The sequence below is a fragment of the Gadus morhua genome, chromosome 1, assembly GCF_902167405.1.
Source record: "Gadus morhua chromosome 1, gadMor3.0, whole genome shotgun sequence".
NCBI classification, from domain to species: domain Eukaryota; kingdom Metazoa; phylum Chordata; class Actinopteri; order Gadiformes; family Gadidae; genus Gadus; species Gadus morhua.
The window spans coordinates 13,488,528-13,513,527 of record NC_044048.1 but is presented as its reverse complement, the minus strand read 5'-3'; the positions used below and the strand labels follow the sequence as shown (position 1 = coordinate 13,513,527).

General features: G+C 45.3%; 4 protein-coding genes across 11 annotated transcripts in view; 2 read left to right on the top strand and 2 right to left on the bottom strand.

Annotated features, from left to right (window-relative positions):
- Positions 1-8,574, bottom strand: part of LOC115549295 (cyclin-dependent kinase 16) — a 40,406-nt gene extending 31,832 nt beyond the window's left edge. For 3 of the 7 annotated variants that reach the window (XR_003977737.1, XM_030364432.1, XM_030364452.1), the window contains exons 1-2: positions 8,238-8,574; positions 1,897-2,068 (exon numbers count right to left, since the gene is read on the bottom strand). Coding sequence is in view for 6 of the 7 variants with exons in the window: in XM_030364432.1 (XP_030220292.1) it covers positions 1,897-2,026 (130 nt within the window). In the remaining variant the exon portion in view is untranslated. Of the gene's footprint in view, positions 1-1,896; positions 2,069-8,130 lie in introns of all 7 variants that reach the window. The other 4 variants (XM_030364439.1, XM_030364459.1, XM_030364483.1 and 1 more) reach the window with 4 other exon arrangements.
- A 1,196-nt stretch (positions 8,575-9,770) lies between these two features.
- Positions 9,771-20,670, top strand: LOC115549340 (transmembrane prolyl 4-hydroxylase). Its single transcript, XM_030364505.1, has 9 exons — positions 9,771-10,849; positions 10,990-11,071; positions 16,435-16,634; positions 16,830-16,920; positions 17,435-17,597; positions 17,707-17,892; positions 18,226-18,316; positions 18,855-18,978; positions 19,530-20,670. The coding sequence occupies exons 1-9, from the start codon at positions 10,454-10,456 to the stop codon at positions 19,742-19,744; spliced, it is 1,548 nt and encodes a 515-aa protein (XP_030220365.1). The 5' UTR covers positions 9,771-10,453; the 3' UTR covers positions 19,745-20,670.
- LOC115549349 (secreted frizzled-related protein 5) lies at positions 11,068-13,380 on the bottom strand. Its single transcript, XM_030364506.1, has 4 exons — positions 12,744-13,380; positions 12,238-12,413; positions 11,983-12,069; positions 11,068-11,868 (listed from the first exon to the last, which is right to left on the bottom strand). Exons 1-4 carry the CDS (start codon positions 13,319-13,321, stop codon positions 11,549-11,551), a joined length of 1,161 nt encoding a protein of 386 aa, XP_030220366.1. The 5' UTR covers positions 13,322-13,380; the 3' UTR covers positions 11,068-11,548.
- Positions 20,671-21,240: 570 nt separating the features above from the next.
- Positions 21,241-25,000, top strand: part of si:ch211-117c9.5 (sodium- and chloride-dependent creatine transporter 1) — an 18,558-nt gene continuing 14,798 nt past the window's right edge. The window contains exons 1-3 of one of the 2 annotated variants that reach the window (XM_030364421.1): positions 21,251-21,836; positions 23,452-23,476; positions 23,635-23,961. In XM_030364421.1, the coding sequence (XP_030220281.1) occupies positions 23,874-23,961 (88 nt within the window). In that variant the 5' untranslated portion in view covers positions 21,251-21,836; positions 23,452-23,476; positions 23,635-23,873. Of the gene's footprint in view, positions 21,837-23,451; positions 23,477-23,634; positions 23,962-25,000 lie in introns of both variants that reach the window. The other variant, XM_030364413.1, reaches the window with a different exon arrangement.

Here is a 25,000-nt window from a genome sequence, read left to right as displayed (position 1 = left end):
GTTGAGCTCTTCACAAAGGGGCCTCCTAATCCATTGACCGTCCTTCAACCCTTCAACGTCCTTGGGGGGATCTTAGACCCTGATACTGCCTTTCTCATCAAGGAACTGGTTCGGGGTTAAGCCCCTTGTATTTCAGCGGCAGGAAAGGGGTCAGCCTGCGTGGGTTGAACTTGGGCCGGCTTTGGTGCTCTGCGTGTTGGCCGGTACCATACCGGTGTGGGTTGCTGAATGTGAGTGCCCACTGAGGTTCGTATATATAGCCTCCGCTCACCCCGAGTGTGTGCTAAGCGGGCCTCCTGACTCGGTTCTTGGATGTGATGATACACATGGATGCACGGCCGGTACAACGTTGAGGTACGAGAGCTTCGATAACAGCTTTCTAAAAGCTGCGGGACAGACCTGTGTTTCGGTGCGGAAGTGGGGTATGACGGAGCAAATCCTGCCGCTAATTATCACCTGTGGCAGACGTGGGAAAGACATTCAGCAACCCGTGACTCAGCCCACTGCTATTCCGGGCCACCGGGAACGAGACGGGGAGAGGGAAACGCACAGTAAAGTGGGCACGGCACACGAGAAACGCACCACTAGTTAAAGTTTAATATGGTTCCTTCCAATCTGTGAGTCACTTCCTTGATCTTATCTTGCCACTTGCTCCCTATTGCACTCACTCCCTTGTTCTGGTTCTTCACCCACTCTTTTTCTCTGGGTGCATGCTCTAGAAATGACATTGCAAGGTACTTGAAGGGTACCGTATAGATGTTCCCGGTATCCTCTGAGGAATAAATATAACACAAGGCGCTGATATATTTGAACCTCATCTCACTCACTCACTGACATTTGCTCACTCTGCCACTTGGCTCACTCTGTCACTCTGTCCCTTGCTCTCATCGTTCTTTCGCTCGGTCTTTATCAGCTAATGAGGGAGCTCCCCTGGCATCTTTGTTCTGACCTGGTTTTAGTCTCCAACAGGGCTGACACACACACACACACACACACACACACACACACACACACACACACACACACACACACACACACACACACACACACACACACACACACACACACACACACACACACACACACACACACACACACTTTGCCTCTTGGCTGAAGTAGCTCTCTTCATTCTATGCAACCAGGCCTGCAGTCCTGCAAGAAGCCAGCAGGTGGCACATACCAGTCCAAGGGCTTCTTAGAGCAACCATCCACTTTATTCAGGCTTCTGTGGCTTATGTGGAGGCAGGGGACACAGTAATTTACATGTGGGTCGATAAGTAAGTACGACGAAAATGTCCCCTCTAATCTTGCTGTGCCCAGGTCTCGGCACCCGTAGGACCCTGTGAATGTGAAGGTGTGGCCGAACACCCTTGTGACGGAGAAATGAGAATGAGTTGAATGATGCTGATATGGATGTGGTGGAGATGACGATGGATAGCATGGCGCCAGTTTGTTAGATAGCCCCTGTAAAGATCTGTGTGTGTGTGTGTGTGTGGCTGTGTGTGCGTGTGTGTTTGTGTGAGTGTATTTATTTCCGTGTGCGTGTGTAAGGGAGTGCTCCTGTTAAGATCTGTGTGTTCGTTTACGTGTGTGTTCGTGTGCGTGTGTGTGTGTTCGTGCATGTGTGTATGTATATACACATGAAAGTGACTCTTGTTCAGAGCTGTGTGTTTGTGTGTGTGTTTGCACATGTGTGTGTGTGTGTGTGTGTGTGTGTGTGTGTGTGTGTGTGTGTGTGTGTGTGTGTGTGTGTGTGTGTGTGTGTGTGTGTGTGTGTGTGTGTGTGTGCGTGTGCTTGCCTATGTGTGTGCATGTGCTTTCCTGTATGTGTGTGTGTGCACGTGTGTGCGTGCATGATGCATGTCTCCATAATGTGTGTGTGTGTGCGTTTCTCACCGTTGTCCCTGGCTACGGGGGGCTCTTCCAGGTTAATCTGCTCGGCCAGCTCGGAGAGGGTCTCATCGACGGGCCGAGCGCTGCGTAGAGACATGGACAGCCTCCGCTTGATTATCTTCATCCTGTCCATCTTCTCAGCAGCCTGGCTGGGCGGGCGGGCAGCCCCACAGCCCTAGGGGGCAGAGGGGGAGAGAGAGAGAGAGAGGGAGGGTGACAGAGAGCGCGGGGGACAGAGAGAGAGAAGGGGAGACAGAGAGAGTGACAGAGAGACAGAGCGAGAGAGAGAGGGTGAGAGAGGGAGAGAGAGAGAGAGAGAGAGAGAGAGAGAGAGAGAGAGAGAGAGAGAGAGAGAGAGAGGGAGGGTGACAGAGAGCGCGGGGGACAGAGAGAGAGAAGTGGAGACAGAGAGAGTGACAGAGAGACAGAGCGAGAGAGAGAGGGTGAGAGAGGGAGAGAGAGATAGAGAGAGACAACCATAATCAGCATCATCATGTCTGATTACCATTATCATTTATGTAGGCCTATGATTATCTTTGTCAGCCACCACTGACATCATTGCAGCTCCTGTGGTCATCAGTAACACTGTAGATGTAGAGCCAGTAGATGCTGAGTATACCGTAGCAACGGCATGTGTTGTCACACTTTTGGGTTTTACTGTTTTTATATTGTTTCACACAAAGAAATTCACCATTGTAACACGTCTGAAATATACATTGAATTAACACATTCCAACAGTATGATGCTGGGTATGCCATCAATCTCATGTAGAATAGGTCTATTTCAAACCGGGGTCACCATTTGAGAGTAATGTTGTAAAAACACCTTGTAAAGAATATATTTTATATTTTCTGACATAACTGCCTCTTGTCCCTCTCCTGTTTTGAATAAGCGATGTTCATGTGCATGCAAACCCACTGCAGTGCATACTCCCTGGACACACAGCCCAAGATCCAGCTTTTCAGCAAGAAAGACAGGCAGACAGATGGAGAGACTAATACCGGCGTGGAAGGAGACAAGACAAAAATTAGGAAGAATGGAGTATAAAGGCAGATGGAGGCTTCCCCCCAGAGGACTCACACAGCAGTAACTGTCCCGGAACAGCTGTGATTGACACATGACAATAATTCCTTCTTCCCGCAGATATTTATTTTGAGTTGGTGGTGTGGAAACTGAAGCTTCAATTTGCTGATGACAACAACACGTAGCATGTCTCAGAGAGATAGGCCTACATATGGATCATTTGACAATATACGATATTTGTGTGTGTGTGTGTGTGTATTTTAAGACAATATCTCCTCATTCAAATATTATGGTTGTTTAAATGTGGAGACTTGAAAAATTTCAAACGTCTAGGTGCATACAATGCTTTTGTAAACCTATATGATTTTATTCAACACCCAAACTGGCCCCACTGGATTGGGTACATATTACATTCTTCATTTTAAAGGAATGGCATACCGATCTCAAAAGTTGACATTCTTGAAAGTTGACATATATTGCAAACCTCAGAACAGCAACCTTGGTACATCCGCCATAGTATCACTGCCATACTTATTAGCCGTGTCATAATGTCTATTGGTTCTATTATGTCACTGTACCATCATTATTAGTCATATTTCGGTAGAATACACTTAGCATGTATCTTAATTTAAAATGGTCACTTTGTGAGTGTATGTGTGATCCTGTGTGTGTAACCGGCTCTCCTTGTATAAAAATAATAATAATACTAAAGAAATCTACAATAGGCAAACAACACCTTTGGTGCTTGACACCTAATAATTGACTGCATTTATATAGCGCTTTTCAAGGTACCGAAATCGCTTCACATTGTTAGTATGTGTGCTTGTGTGTGTGTGTGCGTGCGTGCGTGCGTGCGTGCGTGCGTGCGTGCGTGCGTGCGTGCGTGCGTGCGTGCGTGCGTGCGTGCGTGCGTGTGTGTGTGTGTGTGTGTGTGCGTGTGTGTGTGTGTAATGACACCTCATCCACTACCGGTGTTTAGCACCCACTTGGTAAGTCGCTGTATTGGCATGCGTGGCTGTGCTTGTGCCTGAGTGCTGGAGCTCCCTGTTCCCAGTGTGCCTCCTCTGGCTGGAGGAGGAGCCCTGCATGGCAGGATATTTCTGTCTCAAGTCAACATCCCTCTCCATCTATCTAACCCTGCGGGGCGAGGCAGCTGACGTGCACGCAGTGAATGCACCCACCCACCCACCCACCCACACACCCACACACACACACACACACACACACACACACACACACACACACACACACACACACACACACATACCCCATGCCTTGCTCTTTGTGTCCAATCTTGGAGGTTCTAACAAAAGCCATTCATCCCTTCAGCCTCGCGGGCCCATTAAAGACGAGCAAGGGTTCAAAACCCCCCGACTCTTCCTGCTCAGCACAGCTGGGCTCTTAGGTTCTCTACGTTTGGAGAGGATGAGCGTGGAAACCTATTTTATAGGCTCACCGTGTTGTCTCTGTGTCGGTGAACGTTAAGGCGGACCACAGACTGTGGCCCCCAGCGCCGTTACTGACAGAACTCAAGAGATAAGGGACTTTGAGAAGAGATGAACATATGTGGAGGGGGGGATATGAGGGAAGGGGGGTCAGGGGGGGTTTCATTCGTTTCGGTCTTGCGACTATCCGTTAAGTGTGGATTATCAGTAGGCAACACATCTCCCTCCCCCAACATTTGCATACCGTCCTCCTACCCTAATCTATCAGGGTTTGTAAAGCAATCGCTAGAAAAGCAGCCCTGACCTCACAGTCATCCAGGAATTTAACGGGAGCAAATGACTTGGGAGACGCTACGGAATAACACACTGCTTAGACCGTATTACTAGGATAAACAGGTGCTGGAGTGGCCAACCACTCAATCTGCCGAGAGTGTGCATGGCTGCATAGGGTCCGTTGTAGTGCACACACACAAACACACACACACACACACTTCATAATGAGTAATTTCACAGTCGCCCTTCTCTCTGTATTGAATTAGCATGAAGAACAACACAATATGAATCTCATTACAGTGTCTCTTCAGGGGGGACACGTTGATTTACTATGTATAAACCTATACATTTCCTGCTTCTTAATAATTGCTAAACAGAATATAGTTATCCTTAAATAAAGTTACAAAATTATTTAAGTTAGAAACTAGGTTAATGGATAGAAACTCAGCAGGCGTTTCTATGTTTCAGTTTTGTTGTTATATTATTATTAATGGTTATTTGGATTTTTTCGCCTAGTTTGTTCGACTACAGTAGAAATAAATTGTACTTGAGTAAAGATTAGTTACATGGTTATGACAGCCATAGTTATTGGAAAGGGTTTTTTAACCCTTTTGTGCATGACCGTGTGTGTGCGTGTTTGTGTATGTTTGCATGCATTAATTTGTGTGTTACCAAATGCCTCGTGCAAATGGACTTGGCCTTGTGGAGGGCCTTTCGGTTATACAATACCTAACCTGGTAACAACAGCAGATAACCCAAGAAATAAACAGTTCCAAAATGATAACCATGCCCCACGAAATAAACTGACGCCAAAACAAAGACATACCCCAAGAATTAAACATATTCAAAAAAGATAACAATAAATACGGCATCGAATAACCAGACCTCAACGGTTGACCATACCCCTTCAACTAACCATAGTCCAGCAAATAATCAGAACAACCACTATCAGAAGGTTCCATCAGGTTACCATCCCACTACCCATACCATGTGAAATAAACAGATCACCCAAACCACAGACCTCCAAAGACAACCTGGCCCAGACAGGCAAACCTTATCCCAATAAATCAACCAGGACACTACAGCTAACAGAATACAAACAGCTAACCGGGAGCCAATAGCTAGCCTGGTCTCTGGCAGGCAATTCCCACAAAATAATGAGCAGAATTTGCACAGTAACGTCTGCTGTAACTCAAACAAGGATATATAAGCCTACAGACTTCTGTCACTTAAAAGCTGGAACACAAATGTTACAGCTATGTGGACGGACAATACATTGCTTTGCTTCACTTAAACTGACGCATGTAATTTTCCAATTTGCACTACAGAATAAAATACTTGGAAGTGAAAGTCATTGTGTGTGTGTGTGTGCATGTGAGTGAGTGTTTGTGTGTGTGTGTGTGTGTGTGTGTGTGTGTGTGTGTGTGTGTGTGTGTGTGTGTGTGTGTGTGTGTGTGTGTGTGTGTGTGTGTGTGTGTGTGTGTGTGTCTGTGTGTGTCTGTGTGTGTCTGTGTGTGTGTGTATTTTGTTTTATATGTGTGCATCCGTCATTGTGTGTGATGGGTTGTGTTTGGTTGGATTGTGGTTTGCATGTGTGTGTGTGTGTGTGTGTGTGTGTGTGTATGTGTGTGTAGCTGTGTATTGGCATGGAGGTAGAGTGGTGTAGTCAGAAGTCTGGCACTTTCACACCCCTGAGAAGGACGGATGAGGAACTTAGAGTCTGAAAGTCTGATTTATTCAAGACACACACCATTGGGGTTGCTAGGTTCCCGGCCCGGACCGGGAACAGCAGTTCCTCAGAGAAAACAGCGAAGAAGAAAAGAAGAAGCATCTTCTCCGCTACCTGTGTCTTTCATTGAGCTTTTATGTGCCTATTATGAACAGTCCCTGTGTTTGGCCTTTGATTGCACATAGGGAACTGCAGCACGTTAGCCTTGCTAGGCTAGCTGAGGAAATTCTTTCTGCAGTAAAGCAATAAATGAACCGAAGGACCTTTACATACTTCGTCTTACTCATGTGAAATGCACATTACACACAAAACACACAGAGACACACATGCGCACACATGCGCACACACGCAGACATACACAAACAAACGCACACGCACGCACATACGCACACACACACACACACACACACACACACACACACACACACACACACACACACACACACACACACACACACACACACACACACACACACACACACACACAGTGATAGAATGGACAATCCCACTTCAAGCCCCACTCAGGCTTGAGGATGCATGAGTAATTGAGTAACACAGAAATCTGCCTCACTACAGAATCATCTAAACACACAGTACTGTATACTCAAAGTCTATTCACTAATGAGCCTTCAGCTCCTCCTTAGCATTTTCTAACTGACTTGTGTAGACCTAGTCTACACATGATATTGAGTGAAAACCTACACGGAGAGGAAAAACGAATAGGAGCATCTTATAGTATGCCTAATAATACAAGTCTACTTTCAAGCATCAACAAAGAATCACTATTATGATTATTGAATCACGAGTAGGATACTTTCCAAGATAAATGAAGAATTTTAAAGAGGTTGGACTCTGTATCAACCATTACAATAAATGGTATTGTTTAACTGCCTTGTGGAAGCCTAACTAGCCTAATCAATTCAACTTATGATTTGGTATAAACCTGCGCCGATGAGACCAAGTTCAACAATGACGTTTTTAATTATTATTATTATTATTATTATTAATAATAATGATAATAATAATAATAATAATATTAGACTTGTATATTATTATAACAACTTAGATGAGCATTCTCACTGGGAAATAGTAAAACCTTTATCGAAATAATGTATTCTGCAAATAGGCCATGACGCAGTGGGGAAAATGGACGGAAAAACGAATTTATTTACAATTTCGGACATAAATCTATCCATACATAGGCCTACAATCATGTATTGACTAGATTACAACACTGCCGGACTGTCCCGTAGGCGAACTACTCAATCGCTGACATATCCGGAGAATTGATAGCCCTGAAAAATCGCTTGATAGCACAAAGCGCATTTAATCTCGACTGTACTCTTGTGTCTTGATGAATAAATGAGCCAAAATACGGAGCAGGGGACCGGGGAAGTCAGGCCTCCGGTTCTGGTTCGTCCCTCTCCCCGTGTTTTCCTGGCGCAGGCATCCGGGAAAGGAGAGCCGGGACGGCGCAAACAAAAGTTAAACAGCACCCCTCCGGGGGAGGAGACTTCATCGGATAAACGCTCGTTTAAACGATCGGTGCAGTCTACTAACATGTGTGTTCTACCATATTGCGATGGCGTTGACGTATCGTGATGTTTGAGGAGTTCGTGTTGGGTCTACGTCTCAGACTTTCTAATGAGGTAGCCTACAGATGGGAGCTTCTGCAAGCGTTTCAAACGTTGTGATGTTTTTTTCTCTCGAATCAAGACCACAAACCTGAGAGACGGCGACACCTGAATGTTCAGGTAAGAGACTAACCTTAAAATATGTCTTCCCGTCTGCTCCCGTGGTCCCGTTTACACCAATGTCATTACATTATCATTGCGGTACGCGGAGATAGGACCCGTTGCAGCAGTCGCACTAACCTGGTGAGAGGTTTGGATGCAGGAGACTATTGTTCCACTTCTGTATGGTAATCCGGCACGTTTGTATCCACTGCGACAAGTTCGTTTAAGTAGTTGGCTATTTAACAGAATATTTCGCCCTGTTGGTAACGGTTAAATCGTGTCCCTTCATACGTGGTGTGCTCTAGTGTCCCGCTTTCTCAATGAGTTCGTTGTTTTCGACCTTTACTGCATGATTTGTTGGCTTATGCTGACAACGCCGTCCCGTCCGGTGATCAGCCATATCGCTATGGATCCCAAGTGGAAGCGGTGGCGTGATCCCGGAAAACACCGCAAGGGGTGTGTGTGTGTGTGTGTGTGTGTGTGTGTGTGTGTGTGTGTGTGTGTGTGTGTGTGTGCGCGTGCGTGTGCGTGTGCGTGTGTGTGTGTGTGTGTGTGTGTGTGTGTGTGTGTCGGATGGATAGCTTTTAGAGAATAATATCACATGGCAAATTAGTTTAATTTCAACTCATTATTGAAGTTGTGCTCCAAATCTAAAACGCACATTGGAATACAATTCCTATTGCTTCTTGTAGCCTATTACTAATGCATTACGGAAATATTACATCATAGCCTAGGCCTACCGTAGCTTTATGATATATCATAATTTGAATGCTTTGATATATATGTTTCCAATTTGATCAAAATTGTATTATCATTATAGTGTCTGAGTTGGAAATGGGAACAAGCCTTCTATTGTACTGTTTATGGCAACAAACTAACGTCACCATGTTAGTTTAGTATAATGACGATGAACCACTCGATAGCGTAGCCTATTGTTCGCCTTGAATGAAGTGGTTGAACTTGAGCGCTCTTGCTTGATAAAGTCTAATCAGAAGAATTAGGAAAGATAGGCATACTGTTTAATTGGTTTGCGGAATGTGACAGTACATGCACAAGCTGACGTCCCTTCTATGCCCGGACTGTTTCAATGACAAAGCAGATCTGCGCCAGGGGAGTCCGCCGCGTGGTCTTTACCGCCACCGCGTGGACTTCGTTCAGTCGGTGGTTGTATCAATCCCTATCGTGGTTTCATTAACTCAGCACCGCAAACATGAATAGCAAACGGAACATATGGAAATATTGTTTGCATATATGATTTTAGTAAACCTGGGACATTCAAATCTTTTTTTTTTCTTTTTAGTTCTCATTTATTTTGTATCTATCACGTTATTTATTTTATCTCTTGAGTTATTTACTTATTTTGAATGCATCATGTTTTATTCCTCTTTTTATGTTGTATGTAAAGTGTTATTTTTTTCATTGTCTTTATGCCTTTATGTTTACATTTAGGAGAAGCAGTCGAGAACCCCTTGAGGGAATTTTTGGGTTACTCATGCACATCTTTTAAAAAAAAGAGGGGAGACAAGAAATATTCAAATCACCCACGTATATCACCAGGAGTAGCCTACATAACATGTGATTGCGAATCACATTTGATGTACTCCTTCCCCCTTTGGTCATGTCATGTATCTTTCTTTGAACATGATGTGCAATCAATACGATAAACAGCTTTCCATACTTTTGTGTATGCTATAAAATGCCACACCTTTGGGGGGGATTGAGCGATTGTACGAATTGAAAGGCCTCTCTGTTCCCTTTCCCTCTTTTTCATGCAACGTACAATTATTTGTGAATTAAGTGCAATGAGTACAATTGAACAAAAACATATAAATACAGAAGACCGCCTGCATTCCTTTAATCAATGAAATAAAACACCAAGGCGCTAGGGGGCGCTAGGGGGATGCGTATTGGAAGGCCACTCTTTAAAAGCTCTCGTTGGCGCAGGCGCCTTCGTGTTGTTTTGCGGGTTGTCATGGGCAGCGGACATCTGGAAAGGCGAGGCAACACTGAGGATGAGCGAGTCGCTAATTCGCCTGCGAAACCTATCGACCTATCCCTGGATTATTATTCCGAGCATCGGTGATGGTCCGAGGAACACAAAGGGGGATCATATCTGTCCAGTGCGGTTAGCGGTGTTAGTGCGTAGTGAGGCTATTTAATCACGACAGTTGTTATTGGCTAGCTAAGATAGACCTTCCTCACGTTAGACAATACACATCCACATTGTAGCTTTCAGAAAACCACATGATACAACAATGACCCTAATCCAAAGTAGCGAACGTTAGTGCATTACAGTCGGTGCATTTATTATTATTATTAAACCAGTCAGTGCATAACAGTGGAACATTGTCAGGATGGGAGAACCTCAGGAAGATGTAGCACAAGAGGAGGAGGAGGAAGGAGGAGACTTCGGTGGTAGCGGCGATGCCTCTTCGCCCTACGTGCCCCCGTACCGTCCCACCCTGCCTGCCCGGGAACGACTCCATATCCAGAAGAGCAATGTGTGCTCTCGGGCCTATTTCGTCGTGGTCATGGTCTTCTTCCATGTCTACATTTTAAATGTCATTGCGCTCCTCCTCTACGTCCACTACAACAACGGCCCGGGTGATCTTGCTAGTGTAGACGGGTCTCCCACGGAGACCGTTGCCGAGGATGGAAGCCCCTTGCCCCATGCTGCCCCCCCGGACCAAGTCCTCGAAATGAACAAATACCGCCAAAGTTACAGTCTCCCCCGCATTGAAGGAATACGAGTGAGTGGTTTGAACATCTTAGCGGTTGTGTGTTTGGAGTTTCTATAAATTATTGCCCACTAAAATCAATGTTATCATTAGTCTAAAAAAGGATGCTGATGACTTTGTTGTCAATGACGTTTTTCTTTCTGCATGTTTAGGTTGGCCATGTTCAACGTGTGTCTCTTATGCCTGAGAAAACTCATGAGATGAAAACTCTCAGCCTGAAGCCTCTGCTCTTTGGTAAGGACATTGTAAATACTGGTTTATTCTAGAATGTCTCCACATCTTACCCACAACATAACATACAACATATACTCACCGTCGAATATCAAATAAATCATACGTAGATCATAGAACATCGTTTGAATGAATGAACAATTTAGGTTAACATTACAAAATACGTCAATGGCCTATAATATATATTAACATGTTTTATATATGTATATATATACACATACATACATTTTCAGCAAACCTTTGGAATTTTCTCATTCACTGAATGAGCTCCCACCCAATATTTGAAATATCTAAGACCCCCTGTCTCAGACTGACTTCATCTTGTACATTTTGACGTCGCTTAATAAGATCAGAAAAAAGAGGTGACGTCGTGGTGATGTGGTTGGAGCTGACCACAAGATATCTTTGACCGTACCTATTTACAGGTCCTGGGGGTGTCCGCTGTTCCTCACCCTATCTTCTGTAGCTTAAACACACCACTTAGCTCTTGCACTGGTGACGTTTCCATTTGCGCACGGCGGCCACTAGGTTCTTGTGGCGTTTCAGCCAGGCGAACGCCTTGGTGACCACCAAGCGTTCCCCGTGCACCGTCCCCGTCACCAGGAAGGTGCCCCCGCCAGACTGGTGCCGCGACATGTTCCCGACGCACGTGGCGTCTCTCTCCAGCCACTGTTGGATGCGGGAGCGGATCTGTCCGCCCATCAGGGGTCCGTGCTTCAGAACCTCCAGCTTTGAGCCCAGGGAGAACTGGGCCAAACTTGTGGCGCTGAACTTGAGCCGTATCAAACGCAGTTTAACCACTAGAAGGGGGTGGGGGGATTAAGAGACCATAGCATAAGGATAAACAGATCTAGTCATTTGCTTTAAAGTCCAGGCTACTGTCACAAGAACACGGTACATATAGCGCGGCTCACCAAAGTCATTCCTGCAAAATGTGTCCAAGGTATCCTTAGCAGAAGAAGCCACTTCCAGCTCACAATCCCGACAGCTTGCCTGAGGGACTGAAAGTAGATAAAATCACAGCTATATGAGATAATCAAGGTGTGTGTGTGTGTGTGTGTGTGTGTGTGTGTGTGTGTGTGTGTGTGTGTGTGTGTGTGTGTGTGTGTGTGTGTGTGTGTGTGTGTGGTGTGTGTGTGTGTGTGTGTGTGTGTGTGTGTCACACACACCTCTGCGTCCCCCAGCTTCAACACTGGTGTTTGTGATGGATGAGATGCACATGAGGTGGTCTGCAGGAAATTGGTCACAGCGCAGAATACTCGGCCAGGGGTAACCGTAGCAGGCCATGATCGGTGCGCAGCTGTCCCGCACAGACTCGCACAAACTTCGGCAGGGGAATACAAACCTGACAAAATTCAAGGGAATGTGTTCAGCAATGAATCATTTCAGTTTTAAAAATCAACATAGTTTTAAAAATCAACATTTAAAAACCAAAGAATATGTGCCAAGCGCCCCTGCACACAGCAGGGGCGCTTGGCACATATTCTGTGAAGAGCAATATGTTGTCTTTTTTCATTTGCTACATTTTAACAAGAGTGTGGGCTTTTTGTTTTTCCATTTAACATAGACCATTTATTTTGGTGATAGGGGTGGCATATCTTCAGTACGACGGTAATGACAACAATGACCAAACTCAGAATTAAAAAAAGAAGAGATCAAAACAAAAACCTGTCACCTGTCGAGGCAAATGGGTGCGAAGAGAGAGCAGAGGAAGAAGCGGGCGTCGGAGTGGCACTCCCGCGCAAGCAGGGGCAACCAGCTGGCGCTCTGCTGCACGGCCTCACCGGGGGACTCGTGGGCCAGCAGGTTGGGCGTCCGCATGGTGTCATAGCCGATGCCCCGGCACAGGGCCATGCTGGGGGGGATGGGGACGCAGCGAGAGGAGCTGGGGGGCTCCCACAGTCCTCCACCGACTGCGGTCATAGATCCACCCACGGTATCGGCCGCAGTGTCGGTTTCAGCCCAGGCTCTGGCCTCCCCTCCTCCAACTCCTTCTCCGGCTGCCGATCTAAAAGCGTCCACGTCCTCGAGTCCTGTTTCTTTGCCGGCTCCGGTGTGGGCCCGTCGGTGTCCGCTAGACCTGCTCCCACCCCTGGAGCCGGTCCTCGTCCTCCCCTCGGCTCTTCTCCTGCCTCCAGCGCCACCCAGAGCCCCTCCGGACCCAATGAGCAGCAGCAGAAGAAGGAGAAGGAGGTGACGGGTCAAAAGTGTGGTTTTCCTGGATCTGAAGTGAGGAAGATGCACAGTAGTCATCCCGACAGCACAAGTTGAAGGGGTAAAAGATCCTGAAGTCTCCGAAACGCTGCCGATATTCTCTGTGACAATGTGGGAGGGACTGGCAGATTAGGTGTATTTATATAGTGGGCGTTGATGACATTTGCATAGAAAAGGGTAATGGGGGGCGTGGGTAACAATAAGGGGACAGTTGGATACAAAGGGAGGGCTTGAGCCCGGGTATCCCCTTAATATATTATATATAAGAGTGTGACTGTTGAGAGACTAGTATAAATAGGATATTGCATAAAGATTATGGTGTTGCGATCATCATTATTGCACCCATAACTATTTCTGCAACCATATTCCTGCCCTTTGAGCTGAGGAAGCCACTGGGATATGACTCGAGTCCCCAACAACATTCCCCAAACTCTGTCCTGGTTCCCCTCCCCCGCTAGCCACAGGCTACAGTATCGCTATCGCCAGCCCAGTTTCTCTCTAACGAGCTTCTCCTAGTTTTGTGTTCAATCACTAATTCTCAAAGATGAACTTACATCTATATGCATAATACAGCTAAGATTGGTAAACAGTCATGGCAGATCTGCTTACTGTGTTTACAGTGGCACTATATTAATTAGAACTGGAGAACGGGGCAGGGTTCGATGAAGTAGGAGGGTCATCCGTGCCATTGTGCAGGTGTTTGTTGCGTGCAGCACACAGAAGTCTTTTGTGTTGTCCTGCTGTGAACCGTGACTTATTTCCTGAACAAACAAGCAGGTCAATTCCTTTCCAGGGGGAGAAAGAGAAGAGGGAGGGAGCGGGAGGGATGGTGGCATGTTGGCGGTTTCAGTGAGTCCCATTCATTCAAACCAACTTTCTAGAGTAATGAGGTCTGCCTGACAATGGGAATTAATAAAGTGTGACTCAATTGTAACATACACTACAAATGGCGTAAGCTGGCTTCGTCCACAGTTTCTTAACATTAGGAAAAGCCTATAGAGATATTCTATGAGTGGGTTAAACTTCTTGGGCGATTTGTTTAGCCAAGTATGTGTTTTGATTATTTCTTCCTTTCATTTCCGGCAGATCAGGCACATGGAAGTGCATTGCGGCCTCTAGCCGGTTGAAGTCCACCACGCATTTGGTCTTTGCGAAAAACTGAAACTCTATGTTTTTGTTTGCATATAGAGCGGGAAGGGAGATCAGATCACAATGGAAACTCGAGACACATTCTAATGCCAGGTGTGAACTGACGTACTTGGAGCTGTCCTTGTGATCCGTTCACCACGGACGAATGTTAACGTTATACAGAACACCAACATGCTGGTTGCCTCCTATCTGTGAGAAGAAGATGGGGAGAGATGGTTTTGGGTTAAGGTTAGGGTTAGGAAAATAAAAAAAGGAATGGAAAGAACTTGGTCTTGATATTTAGATGTGGTTTTGAGTAAGTCTGATTAAACTTTATAGAACAAAGACATGGGATCTAGGAGGTCTGATTCTCCTCCAGGTGTTGGGTGAGCAACTGCGGTGACAGTTGGGTAGAGTGGGAGACTTTGAGGCTCCCTTGACTTGTTTTCAGAGCTTTATGTGTTAACGACAATTTGTATACCGAACACTGGAAAACGCATAAGCGACCACAACTCATGTCTCTTGGGTAAAATTAATGCTGCCTGAACATGGGTACCCTGGCTTATTAAAGGTGTCAAGAGGCCTCCAACAACACTAATGTCTCCCGGGGGACAAGCAGAGTACTTATTATGTTCTATCAACATATCTACAATCACTTAAGGTTTCTGCTGAATTAACATTGGCTCAAACAGTACATGGTGCCGTGAAGAGCCCTGAGTCTACAGGGTTTGAGCATTGCAATGGTTTGGAAGCATGGGCGCATTGGAATGCACGTTATTATGTTAGTAGTTGGTTAGTAAGTTAGTAGTAATGTTTTTATGGTCATTGTTTCGTGATTAATTGTGAAATGATTTGTCATGGGAGAACATTGTTGCGTTGGAAAGTGCCGCAGTGATTCTCATGTAAGAAAAATATTGTTTTATTAGTCTAGTTACGGTAGTCCTATAATACGCCCATAGTGCTGAGCTGCGTTGTATAGCCTGAATGTAAACTCAAGCCTAAGCAATTGCTGTGTGGAAGGACATCAGTGCTTGGGTTTGTGTTCACACAGTTAAATATAAATATTAATTTATCAACTCTGTTGATAAAAAAAAACCTGAAAATAAATCCTTTTACATTAACAATTGGAGCGGGTATACACTGTTGGGTTACGATTTTGGTTTATTCTACTTTCTTTCAAAACCTAATCACTTAATTAGTAATACACTAGTCAAACTCTCAAAAGCATTTGAGCATGTGAAAAACTGTTAATTCATCGATTTAGTTAAAAAAAGCACATCAAACTAATTTTGGAGGATTTAGTGGTTGATCGTCTCAGCCACTGAGTGATCGTTCAGCGTATATGCATCGCTCATGAAAATAATTATGTAGATTCCTTTGGAATCTCATATGATGTGCTTGATTTGTAAATGGCAGAGAAAAGAAGGGCCATTATCTATTTATTCATTTATTTATTTTGAATTCGCCCATCCATTTCTGTTTCTTGCCCGGTTTGGTTTCGGTTATAACCAGAGATGATATTACCTGCTATGGGAGCCTGTTCTCATCTTCATTGTGTGATTGTGAAGCGACGGATAATCTTTGTCAGTGACAAATCTTATCTTGATATCCGTGCCTTTTGATGTATTGGATTTCTCAAGGTTTATTTTCTAATCTCGGGTTGACTGATAGCTCTCTGTTGTCATTCTAACAGGAGCCTTTTATCAGTGCTATGTCTTTGTCATGAGGTACCTAAGTCAAAACTCACAGCAATCTAACTCAGTCCAACAGACAGACAGACAAAGCAGCCAAACGCCTCAGTGTTGCTACTAGATAAAAATTATGATCACACAAATTAGCTATATTGATTACATTTTAAAAAGTGTAAAGGATAGTGAAGCCGCTTAGGGGGCTTTGAACCAAAGGGTACTGGGTTTCACGCGTGCTTTCTTTGACTAAAAGCATCTGCTAAATAGTTAAGCAGCAGAAGAATGCCCGCATCCTCACTCTGCAGGTTGTGTTTCCCTGTTTCTCTCCTGTGTCAGAGATCCCTGGCTTCCTGTCTGAGGAGGAGTGCCGCGTGGTGGTGCAGTTGGCTCAGCTCAAGGGCCTGACGGAGAGCCAGACAACCGCCTCCTGTGGCGGGGAGCAGCAGGAGCCAGGCCAGCCCCTCCTGGTTCTCACCACCGACGAGGTCTTCAGCCTGCTGGACCTGGACCAGGACGGGCTGCTGCAGAAGCAGGAAGTAAGCGCACGCACGCGCGCACAGAATTATAGCAAGTCGGCCATAAATTGCTACATTACTGTGTCACAAGTATATTAGTAGATTAAAAATATGTGAAAAATTGCATGCTCTGTGGGAAATGTAATATCGAATCAAATCTCGGGATTCTATTTAGAGATTCTGTTGAAATGTAACTCTGATATGTGTGTTCTCCAGATTGTAAGTCACTCCCGCTCTCAAGACGGGACTTGGCTGAGCCCAGACAACCTGCGGCAAATCCTCACCGGTCTGGAGGCCCAGCAGGCAGGTGCGTCTGTGTGTCTGTCTCTGTCTGTGTGTGGGAGGCTGGTGGGGTCTTGTGTGTAGTCAATTGCTGTTTGTTTGTTTGTTTAGTCTAATGCCAGTGGCTGTCCTCTTCCTGCTCCGGATGCACCTCATCATCTCTGATTAAAAATCCACCAGACAAACCCCCACCCCATCCAACTCCTCCTTTCCCATTCATAAACATTCCTTTTTCTAGATCCTTTCTGCCCCCCCAAGGTCATTGTTTTAGCTGGGACCAGTAGTAATAGTGTACAGTTCAGTTTTAGATTTTTTTCTGTCAAAAAGGCTGTCCGTCACTTCTACTGTAAAGCACAAAACTCAATCTTTTAAGCTACTTCTACTACTATTTGGTATTTGCCGTAATGGTTAGTCTTGGAATATTTTACTCCTTTTAGGCTAATAATAGGAGTACGGATTAACATCCATCAATCCAATCAAAAGTTAATTTAGGTTCTTCTGTGCTAGTTCAAAATCCATTTTCCTGGTTGTCCCGACAGGCGCTCTCACACTGGAGGACTTCAGGCTCGTGTTCGACATTTTCAAGCACCCTGCCAAGCAGCGTAGCTCCACCCTCCAGGGTCACTTCCAACGTAGAAGCAAACACACCCGGATGTACCAAGGCCCCGGGTCCCACCACGTCCTGCACTCACTAAGGAACAGGTACGTCAAAATCAAGACATAGCTCTCTACAAACAGCCTGTCATAGCCCAAGCATCTCTTTATATGCAGTGCTTCTCTACTCATTTTCTATGTTTTGATGTTTGCACAGGGTCACCCGCCTGGCGCGTTTGCCCTCGCCATTGGTAGAATTTAGCGAGCCGCTGCAGGTGATTCGCTACGAGCAAGGGGGTTTTAGCAACGCCCACCACGACAGCAGCCCGGCCCACTCGGAGACCACCTGTGCACACACGCGGCTTGCTGGGAACACATCCACTCTCACAGAGATCAAATGCAGGTGTGTTTTATTATTAATAAATTAAAAACTGACTAGATGATACATTTGTCATCTTGTCATTTGTGCTCTTTGCATAGATATAGAATAGATAAAGCCATATAAATAGATATAGCTATGTCCGCATAGCGGCATGGTCTAAAGGCCAAGGATAAGGTATGTTGTTCAATGCTTGGCCTACTTTATATGAGCCCATTGACCAAATTAATGAGACAAATAAAGCCAACTGAGCCATTATTGTAAACAACTGGATTTACTTAATGCAAATCATGATGCAAAGTGTTGGCCAGATAGGAGCCTATGTTGGGAAGCTGTTCACTTTGAATTCCTCTGCAGGTACCTCACAGTCATGGTGTACCTGAACTCTGTGGTGGAAGGAGGGGAGACCACCTTTCCAGTGGCGGATAATCGCACCTACGAGCAGGAGGTGGGTAACACTGCTGAGGCTGAAGAGTGAGCTGATGTTCTGCGTCGAGTAGCTCCCCGGAGGCACCTGAGCTATTTCACCAACCTTTCTTTTGGATCTGAAACGTGACAATGTCTCTCCAGGGACCCAGTTTGGGGATCTACTATCATTACAAGATGATGTCGACAAATTAACGTGATTTGAGAACCCCACCCTCAGCTTGTCTATTTTTTTTTTTCACTGTCTGCAGAAATGATCCACAACATGTTGGCAGGTTAAATCATGGTCCTTAATTCTTCTGTTGTGTAAGGTTGTTTTGTTTGAAAGGTGCACATAAGCGATGTGCACCTTCACGAGGCTACACACACACACACGCACACGCACACACACACCCACCCTCAGGCTGATGATAAACAACCAGACAATTCAGCAACCTTGACCAGCGTTATCTCCGTAACCAATCAAAGCGAATGTTGTGTTCCATAACAGAAGAACAAGAGCCTTGACGGCTGTTATGTTTACTCGTGGGGCAGAATTCATTAATTGTTTTCCTCCATAGGCACTGGTCCAGGACGGGACGGACCTCACAGACACCAGGGCCACGTGTGAACGGGGGAACCTCCGCGTGAAGCCCACCGCTGGGACGGCTCTGCTGTGGTACAACCACCTCTCCGACGGACGAGGTGAGGTCACCGACGGATACAAACACACCCACACATATTCGTGTACCAGTACATATACACGTACACACACACCGCAGGGGAGAGCACTTATTTGGGAATAATTGTGGATTTGCCAAAACTGGGGAATACCATTAGCAGTTGGCAGGAGTGTTCTGTGTTCATGAAAGAGCCTCTGAACAGTGCACTTGCCTTTAGTCATTTCGCAGATGCTTATCTTGGACATAACCCTGCAGCAGAGAATGATCATAATATGCAGAGGAGAGACGGGGATCGGAATGATACTTCAGTATGCTCCCTTAATTATCTTTGTCATCTTGTTTAAATCTTGAAATCCTTCTCCCATGTATTTATGTATACCTTTCATACGCATGCATACATGTTCAGATAATTGTGTTTGGGAACTAGCTAACCTGGTATATTCCTCTGTGTGGACCGAGACCCAAAACCTCTGTGGTTTAGTTTGGGTCTCATGTACTGGTGTTGTTGGTCAATTCATTCATCCATAACACTAAAAGCTGATTGGTTGTCCCGTCTTATGTTCCTGTGTTCAGGATGGATGGGTGAGGTAGACGAGTACTCCCTCCACGGGGGTTGCCCGGTCATGCTCGGGGAGAAGTGGGTGGCCAACAGTTGGGTGAACGTGGACCCGGATCACCAGCGGCAGGCCCGCTATCAGCGGCTCGTGTCCAACGAACAGACAGCCAAGTCTGGCCGAGAGGAGAGCTACCATCCTCTCTCCCACAGTGAGCTCCACCAGGACCTATAGCCAGGGGGGTCTCTGAGGGTCCACCAGAACCTATAGCCAGGCTGTCTCTGAGAGTCCACCAGGACCTATAGCCAGGGGGTTCTCTGAGAGTCCACCAGGACCTATAACCAGGCGGGCAAAGTCAGTCGCTGAAATTGAACCGAGAGCAACATCTTATTCGGCTTTATGATCTTTCCACTTAAAAATGAATAGAACCCCAAGCAACCTCATCCTGCAGCACAACGGTTCTGAATAATAATGTTTCTGTGATCACTCTGTAGAGAGAGTTTGTGAGTTTGTGTGGTTTTTTTATTATTTGTTTATAGTCGGTGAGTCAAAATATGTAATTACCCGACCATCTTTGCCACGGTTTTCCAGGTAATTAGGATGCAGAGACAATAGGGAATAGGTATTTAGCTTTACTTGAATTTTAATTCCATTGCAAAGTTATGATTTTTATCAGGCAGAATAAAAGCCTACATGAGCCATATCGTATCACAATTTATGTATGAATTTCTTCCAATGGGAACTGTTTGAGATGTTGTATCTGAGTAGTCCAAATATTACTTATACTGTTTTATCAATGAACTTTTTCTATACTATACTAAGGCAAAACGTCTTGACCAAGACTACATTTAATTAATTTAATTTACATCCTAACATTTAGTCTGGAGTCAGCAATTCGGTATTATGCATAATTGTGATTTTTCGCATTAAAAATTGTATTTATTTGGTTATCGGTTATTTATCTTTATATTTATTTTAATGTTATTTATTACAACTGTTTGAATATTTATGATTACAGAGTACATGCTATATGTATGACATTCTGATTCTGTTGCACTAAATTGTATGTTGCATTGAACTGTTATTTATTTCATACACTGCATTTGTTTTAAATTCATCTATATAATATATGCATTAAAAAATATTTTATTGGTTCGTTATTTGCCCGTTCGTGAAATGTATTAGTAAATTGGGTCCACCTGTCATTGGGGGTCAATACATATAGTTTTCCACAAGATGTCGCTTAATGTAATGTGCAAGACCCCATGGCTCCCTAATCTCAGAAATGTTTGCATTTCCAAGAGGACAATACATCACTATCCTTTGAGCTGGTCGATTTGTGGACATCGCTCATTCGGGAGATGTGCCAGTGCTTTCGTGGTTGTCTGTCTTGATCCGTTGAGGGTAAACACACGCATCCTTGATGCTGGTAGGCTACAATATATAATCTAAAAAACGAATAAATGAACATCAGTTATGAAATATATTAATCGCCGTAATTATATCCAAATAAAAATGTTTTAAGATTCTCACTTCAACCAATGAGGGCTTGATGCAACTTAGCCCCGTAAGTTATTGAAGGAACATTTGCTTCGGTTTCATATGCCTTTTAAGACCGGAGTTCCAGGGCGAGCTCATGTTCTGTGTCGTGATGGCTCTCGGTTGCAGAGGCTGTGTTCTGTGGGCTACGTGCTCCGCTCCTGATGCTTTTGTTGCTGATGCGGCTCAGACGCCACCAGACAGCCAATCACGTCTCCGCTATTTCACCAAGGGGAGGGGGGCGTCCCTCAGTACCAACCGTTTCAGTGCCCGGAGCCAAAACCGCGATCACATTCTCCGTCTGACTCAGAAGAACCCGGCGAAGGACAATATATTGGCATCATCGTAGGTCTTCAGGCTTCTGGAAAAGAACAGACAAAAGAGCGATCCCCTTTAGGCGTGTTATCTTATTCATCTAACTGTCATCCATGAGATTCTTCAGGCTTACCTTCAAGTGCTTCGTCGACTGCTTCTGAATCCTCACAACGTCCCACTGCGGCGATTTGTAAAATTCCATCTCTTGTCGAGTATTTTAATTAAACCTGTTAATACAACAACTACGATTTTGTACCAGCAGACGAAGTCCCAAATCGACCAAATAAAGAGAGTAAAGATCTGGAGAACTGCAGCTATTTGGGGGCATTAGCTGGCCACGTTAATTTGATCTAACACCGGCGCCTGGCTTCAGCATAGGACTAGCTCATACAGACCTGACTATCGGTCAACACACAAAATCTGTGCTGCTTTTCAAACATTATGTCCCCAGAAGTGGAAGATAACACCAAAGGTAAGTGAGATCGTAAATATAATAAAATGCTAATGTTTTATTTTTGTCACAGTGGGCTATCTGTATATACCCCCCCTCCCCCCTTAGCACGTATTCCTCTTCACTGGTTTCCAATAGGCTACTGTTGTTATCCATGGCGAAGCACTCTCATCCTGACTCAAACTTACTGCCGAACACCGGCCTTACACCTGCTGCACTCTGCATTTTGTTGTATAGTGTATAGATATATTACGAATGTCTGCCTCTCAATATGCAATTTCTTGATGGCACCACTAAAGGCATTGGAGAAACATGAAACATGATGAACCATGCTGAAACCATTTGAGGCAATTTTCATGTTATAGGAAGTGTAAACCAATTCATTTTAATGATTGATCACATATTAGTTTATAAGTAGGCTCCGTGGTTTGATCAAACAGGTACCAGATAAGGAATCTTCATTGAATACTTTTTTGTTTTTAATTCAACAAAGTTATTACTGTTTGACATGTAGACCATGACAAGGCAAACTATAGTAACCACTTGAACTAACCAAATTAACAGACATCCTGTATTTACATTTCAATGATTGAACCTGACTGAATGTTTGGGCTGTCCACCTGCTCCTAAATTGATCTAGAGCCCTCACCACTCCTTGTAAAGTGTCTCCAATGCCATCTCAAGCCAAACACACCATCTACTTACATACCCTCCAGCCCTCCTAGACTGCTTCAATCCGGATGAAACTGCTTTGCTTTCATCAGTCACAGTGGCCGACATTGTTATGAATGATAAAGTTACACATTCTGTGTTCATGCGTGATGTGTTTGTGTGTGTGTGTGTGTGTGTGTGTGTGTGTGTGTGTGTGTGTGTGTGTGTGTCTGTGTTTGACTTCAACATTACCAATATTCATTAATGAAATGAATGATTTTGTGCATGATTCGGAGCATGGCTGCTTGTGTACGTGACGAAAGAGCTAGCCTGGACACCTTTCGAATGTCGCTTGCTGTATTCTACCGCAGCACACAAATCACTTTGTCCGGGCAAGAGAGGGAGAGACAGACAGAGAGGGAGAGAGAGAGAGAGACTGAGAGAGCGAGAGAGAAAGGGACAGAGAGAGACAGAGCTAAGATGTGGGAGCATCTCTGACTCACCGACGACAGTGTTGCCACATATATGATTGGAAAATGACTGAAATGGAATTCTGCTTCCATGTCAAAGTGGGTATGGAAATCCCCCATTCACAACAATAGATCAGATATAGTTTCATGTGCAGTTTTGATCCAAACAGTATCCTGAAGCTGCTACCTATGCTGTCCTTGCAGTGAACCCAAGACACACACTAACGCAAACACACATGCACACACACGCACACACAGAAAAACAAAAAAACACATGCACACCCACACAACCACACGCACACTAAGTCACCTGGTGCTCCTCTCTCTCACTTTCACTGTCTAGATCTCTATCTCGATGTCAATTGCTATCATCACTGCAATAGAGGTCTCAAAGTAGCGCTAATCACTGATACTAGTTAGTTGAATAACTTGTGGATGTGCCTTTATTTCTTTTTCAATTCTTGTGCACGTCACAAACATGCTGGTCCCCTGATTGCTGAACCTTTGTTTTTCAGATATCCAGTAGAAGAAAACAGACATGTATGAGTGTGATAATAATGAGTTTGTTTTTTGATTTTTTGAAAACACATTATTTGGTGCAATGTTTGCATATATGTTTCATCCATTCTCCTTCACGATGCGTTCTTTCTCCATCTTTCCCTCTCCCTACCCCGTCCTGTCCCGTCCCGTCTGTGTAGATGACATCGGCCTCACCCAGTTGGAGGTTGGCATACCACCTGAAGACGAGCCCGAAGACGGGTCGGCTCGGGCCCTCGTGCCCGTTCCTGGTGGAGGGACTGCTGGGGGTGCAGAGGAGGGTGGGGGGGTGCTCCCACCCCAGAGCCAGGATGGCACAACGGTGGTGGTGGCGGCAGGACCCGGCACGGTGGCCGGCTCGGCGCTGCCAGAGGTGGAGAGAGAGACGTGGACTCGTCAGATGGACTTCATCATGTCCTGCGTGGGCTTCGCCGTGGGCCTGGGCAACGTGTGGCGTTTCCCCTACCTCTGCTACAAGAACGGAGGAGGTGAGCTTTCTGGGGATCAGAAGAACCTTTAATGTATCACAGAAATTGCATCACAAACAAATGGATGTCATCATTTGAAAAGTTTATTCAAAGCGTCGGACGAATTACTGAGTGTATACATTTTTTTTTCCGATCCTTTGGGAATCTGACCCCTAACACCGGCAGTGTAATTACAGAGCTCTACCAGTTGAGCTAGACAGGAGCTCTTGGTTTTGATAGTACGTGCTGTTTTGTAAATGGCGTTTTGACCATGTATGCTGTTCTGTTAACCTATGCTCTCATGCAAATCAGGGGAGGGTAAACGTTTGTGTAAAATGAGGCAAGGCGCAGGACAGTAATGATCGGGAAGCTGGGGGCGTGCAGGGCTATGGAGATATGCAGTAGCCAACGCCGTGCTCACATGAATGTAAACACTATTTCAGGGCGGGAAGTTCAGTAAACACGCAACAAACACTATTACCTTTACATTGTGCCCCTATCTCTCTCAACTGCCTCGCAACCTCCGTCCCCACCACCACCACTTCAATTAGTTTTCTCTCCTTTCTCTACTTCCTGTTCTTTTCCTTGCAATAACTGCTCTGGGCTGCAGCAAACTTTGCCCTTGAGTCACTCCTTCTCCCCTTATCGCTGTGGGGCTTTGTCCTATATTTTTTTTATGAGAGACGCACTATAAAGTGAGTGTGCCGTTGTTTGCAAAGCAACTCCGCGTCCGAGCCCCTCCTCCCCCTCATTCTACCCTCCTGTGTGTCTTGTGACCAAAGACTCAGATACCGTCTGATATCGTGTAACAATGGCCTGCCTCACATGGTCTAGTTCCCCCCCCCCGCCAAACACACACACACACATACTCTGAGCTCCTGGCCTGGGCTCCTGTGCGAAACAAAGGTGCATTCTCCTGCTCTCTGGACGATAATGGAAGGAGGCGGGGGTGTGGCAAATGGACATACACACATCATGCACGTACATGTCTTGTGACCTCAGGGTCGTACCTTTACCCGGGCGTCTCTCCCTGGGTGCCTGCGAAACGTACCAATCGGAA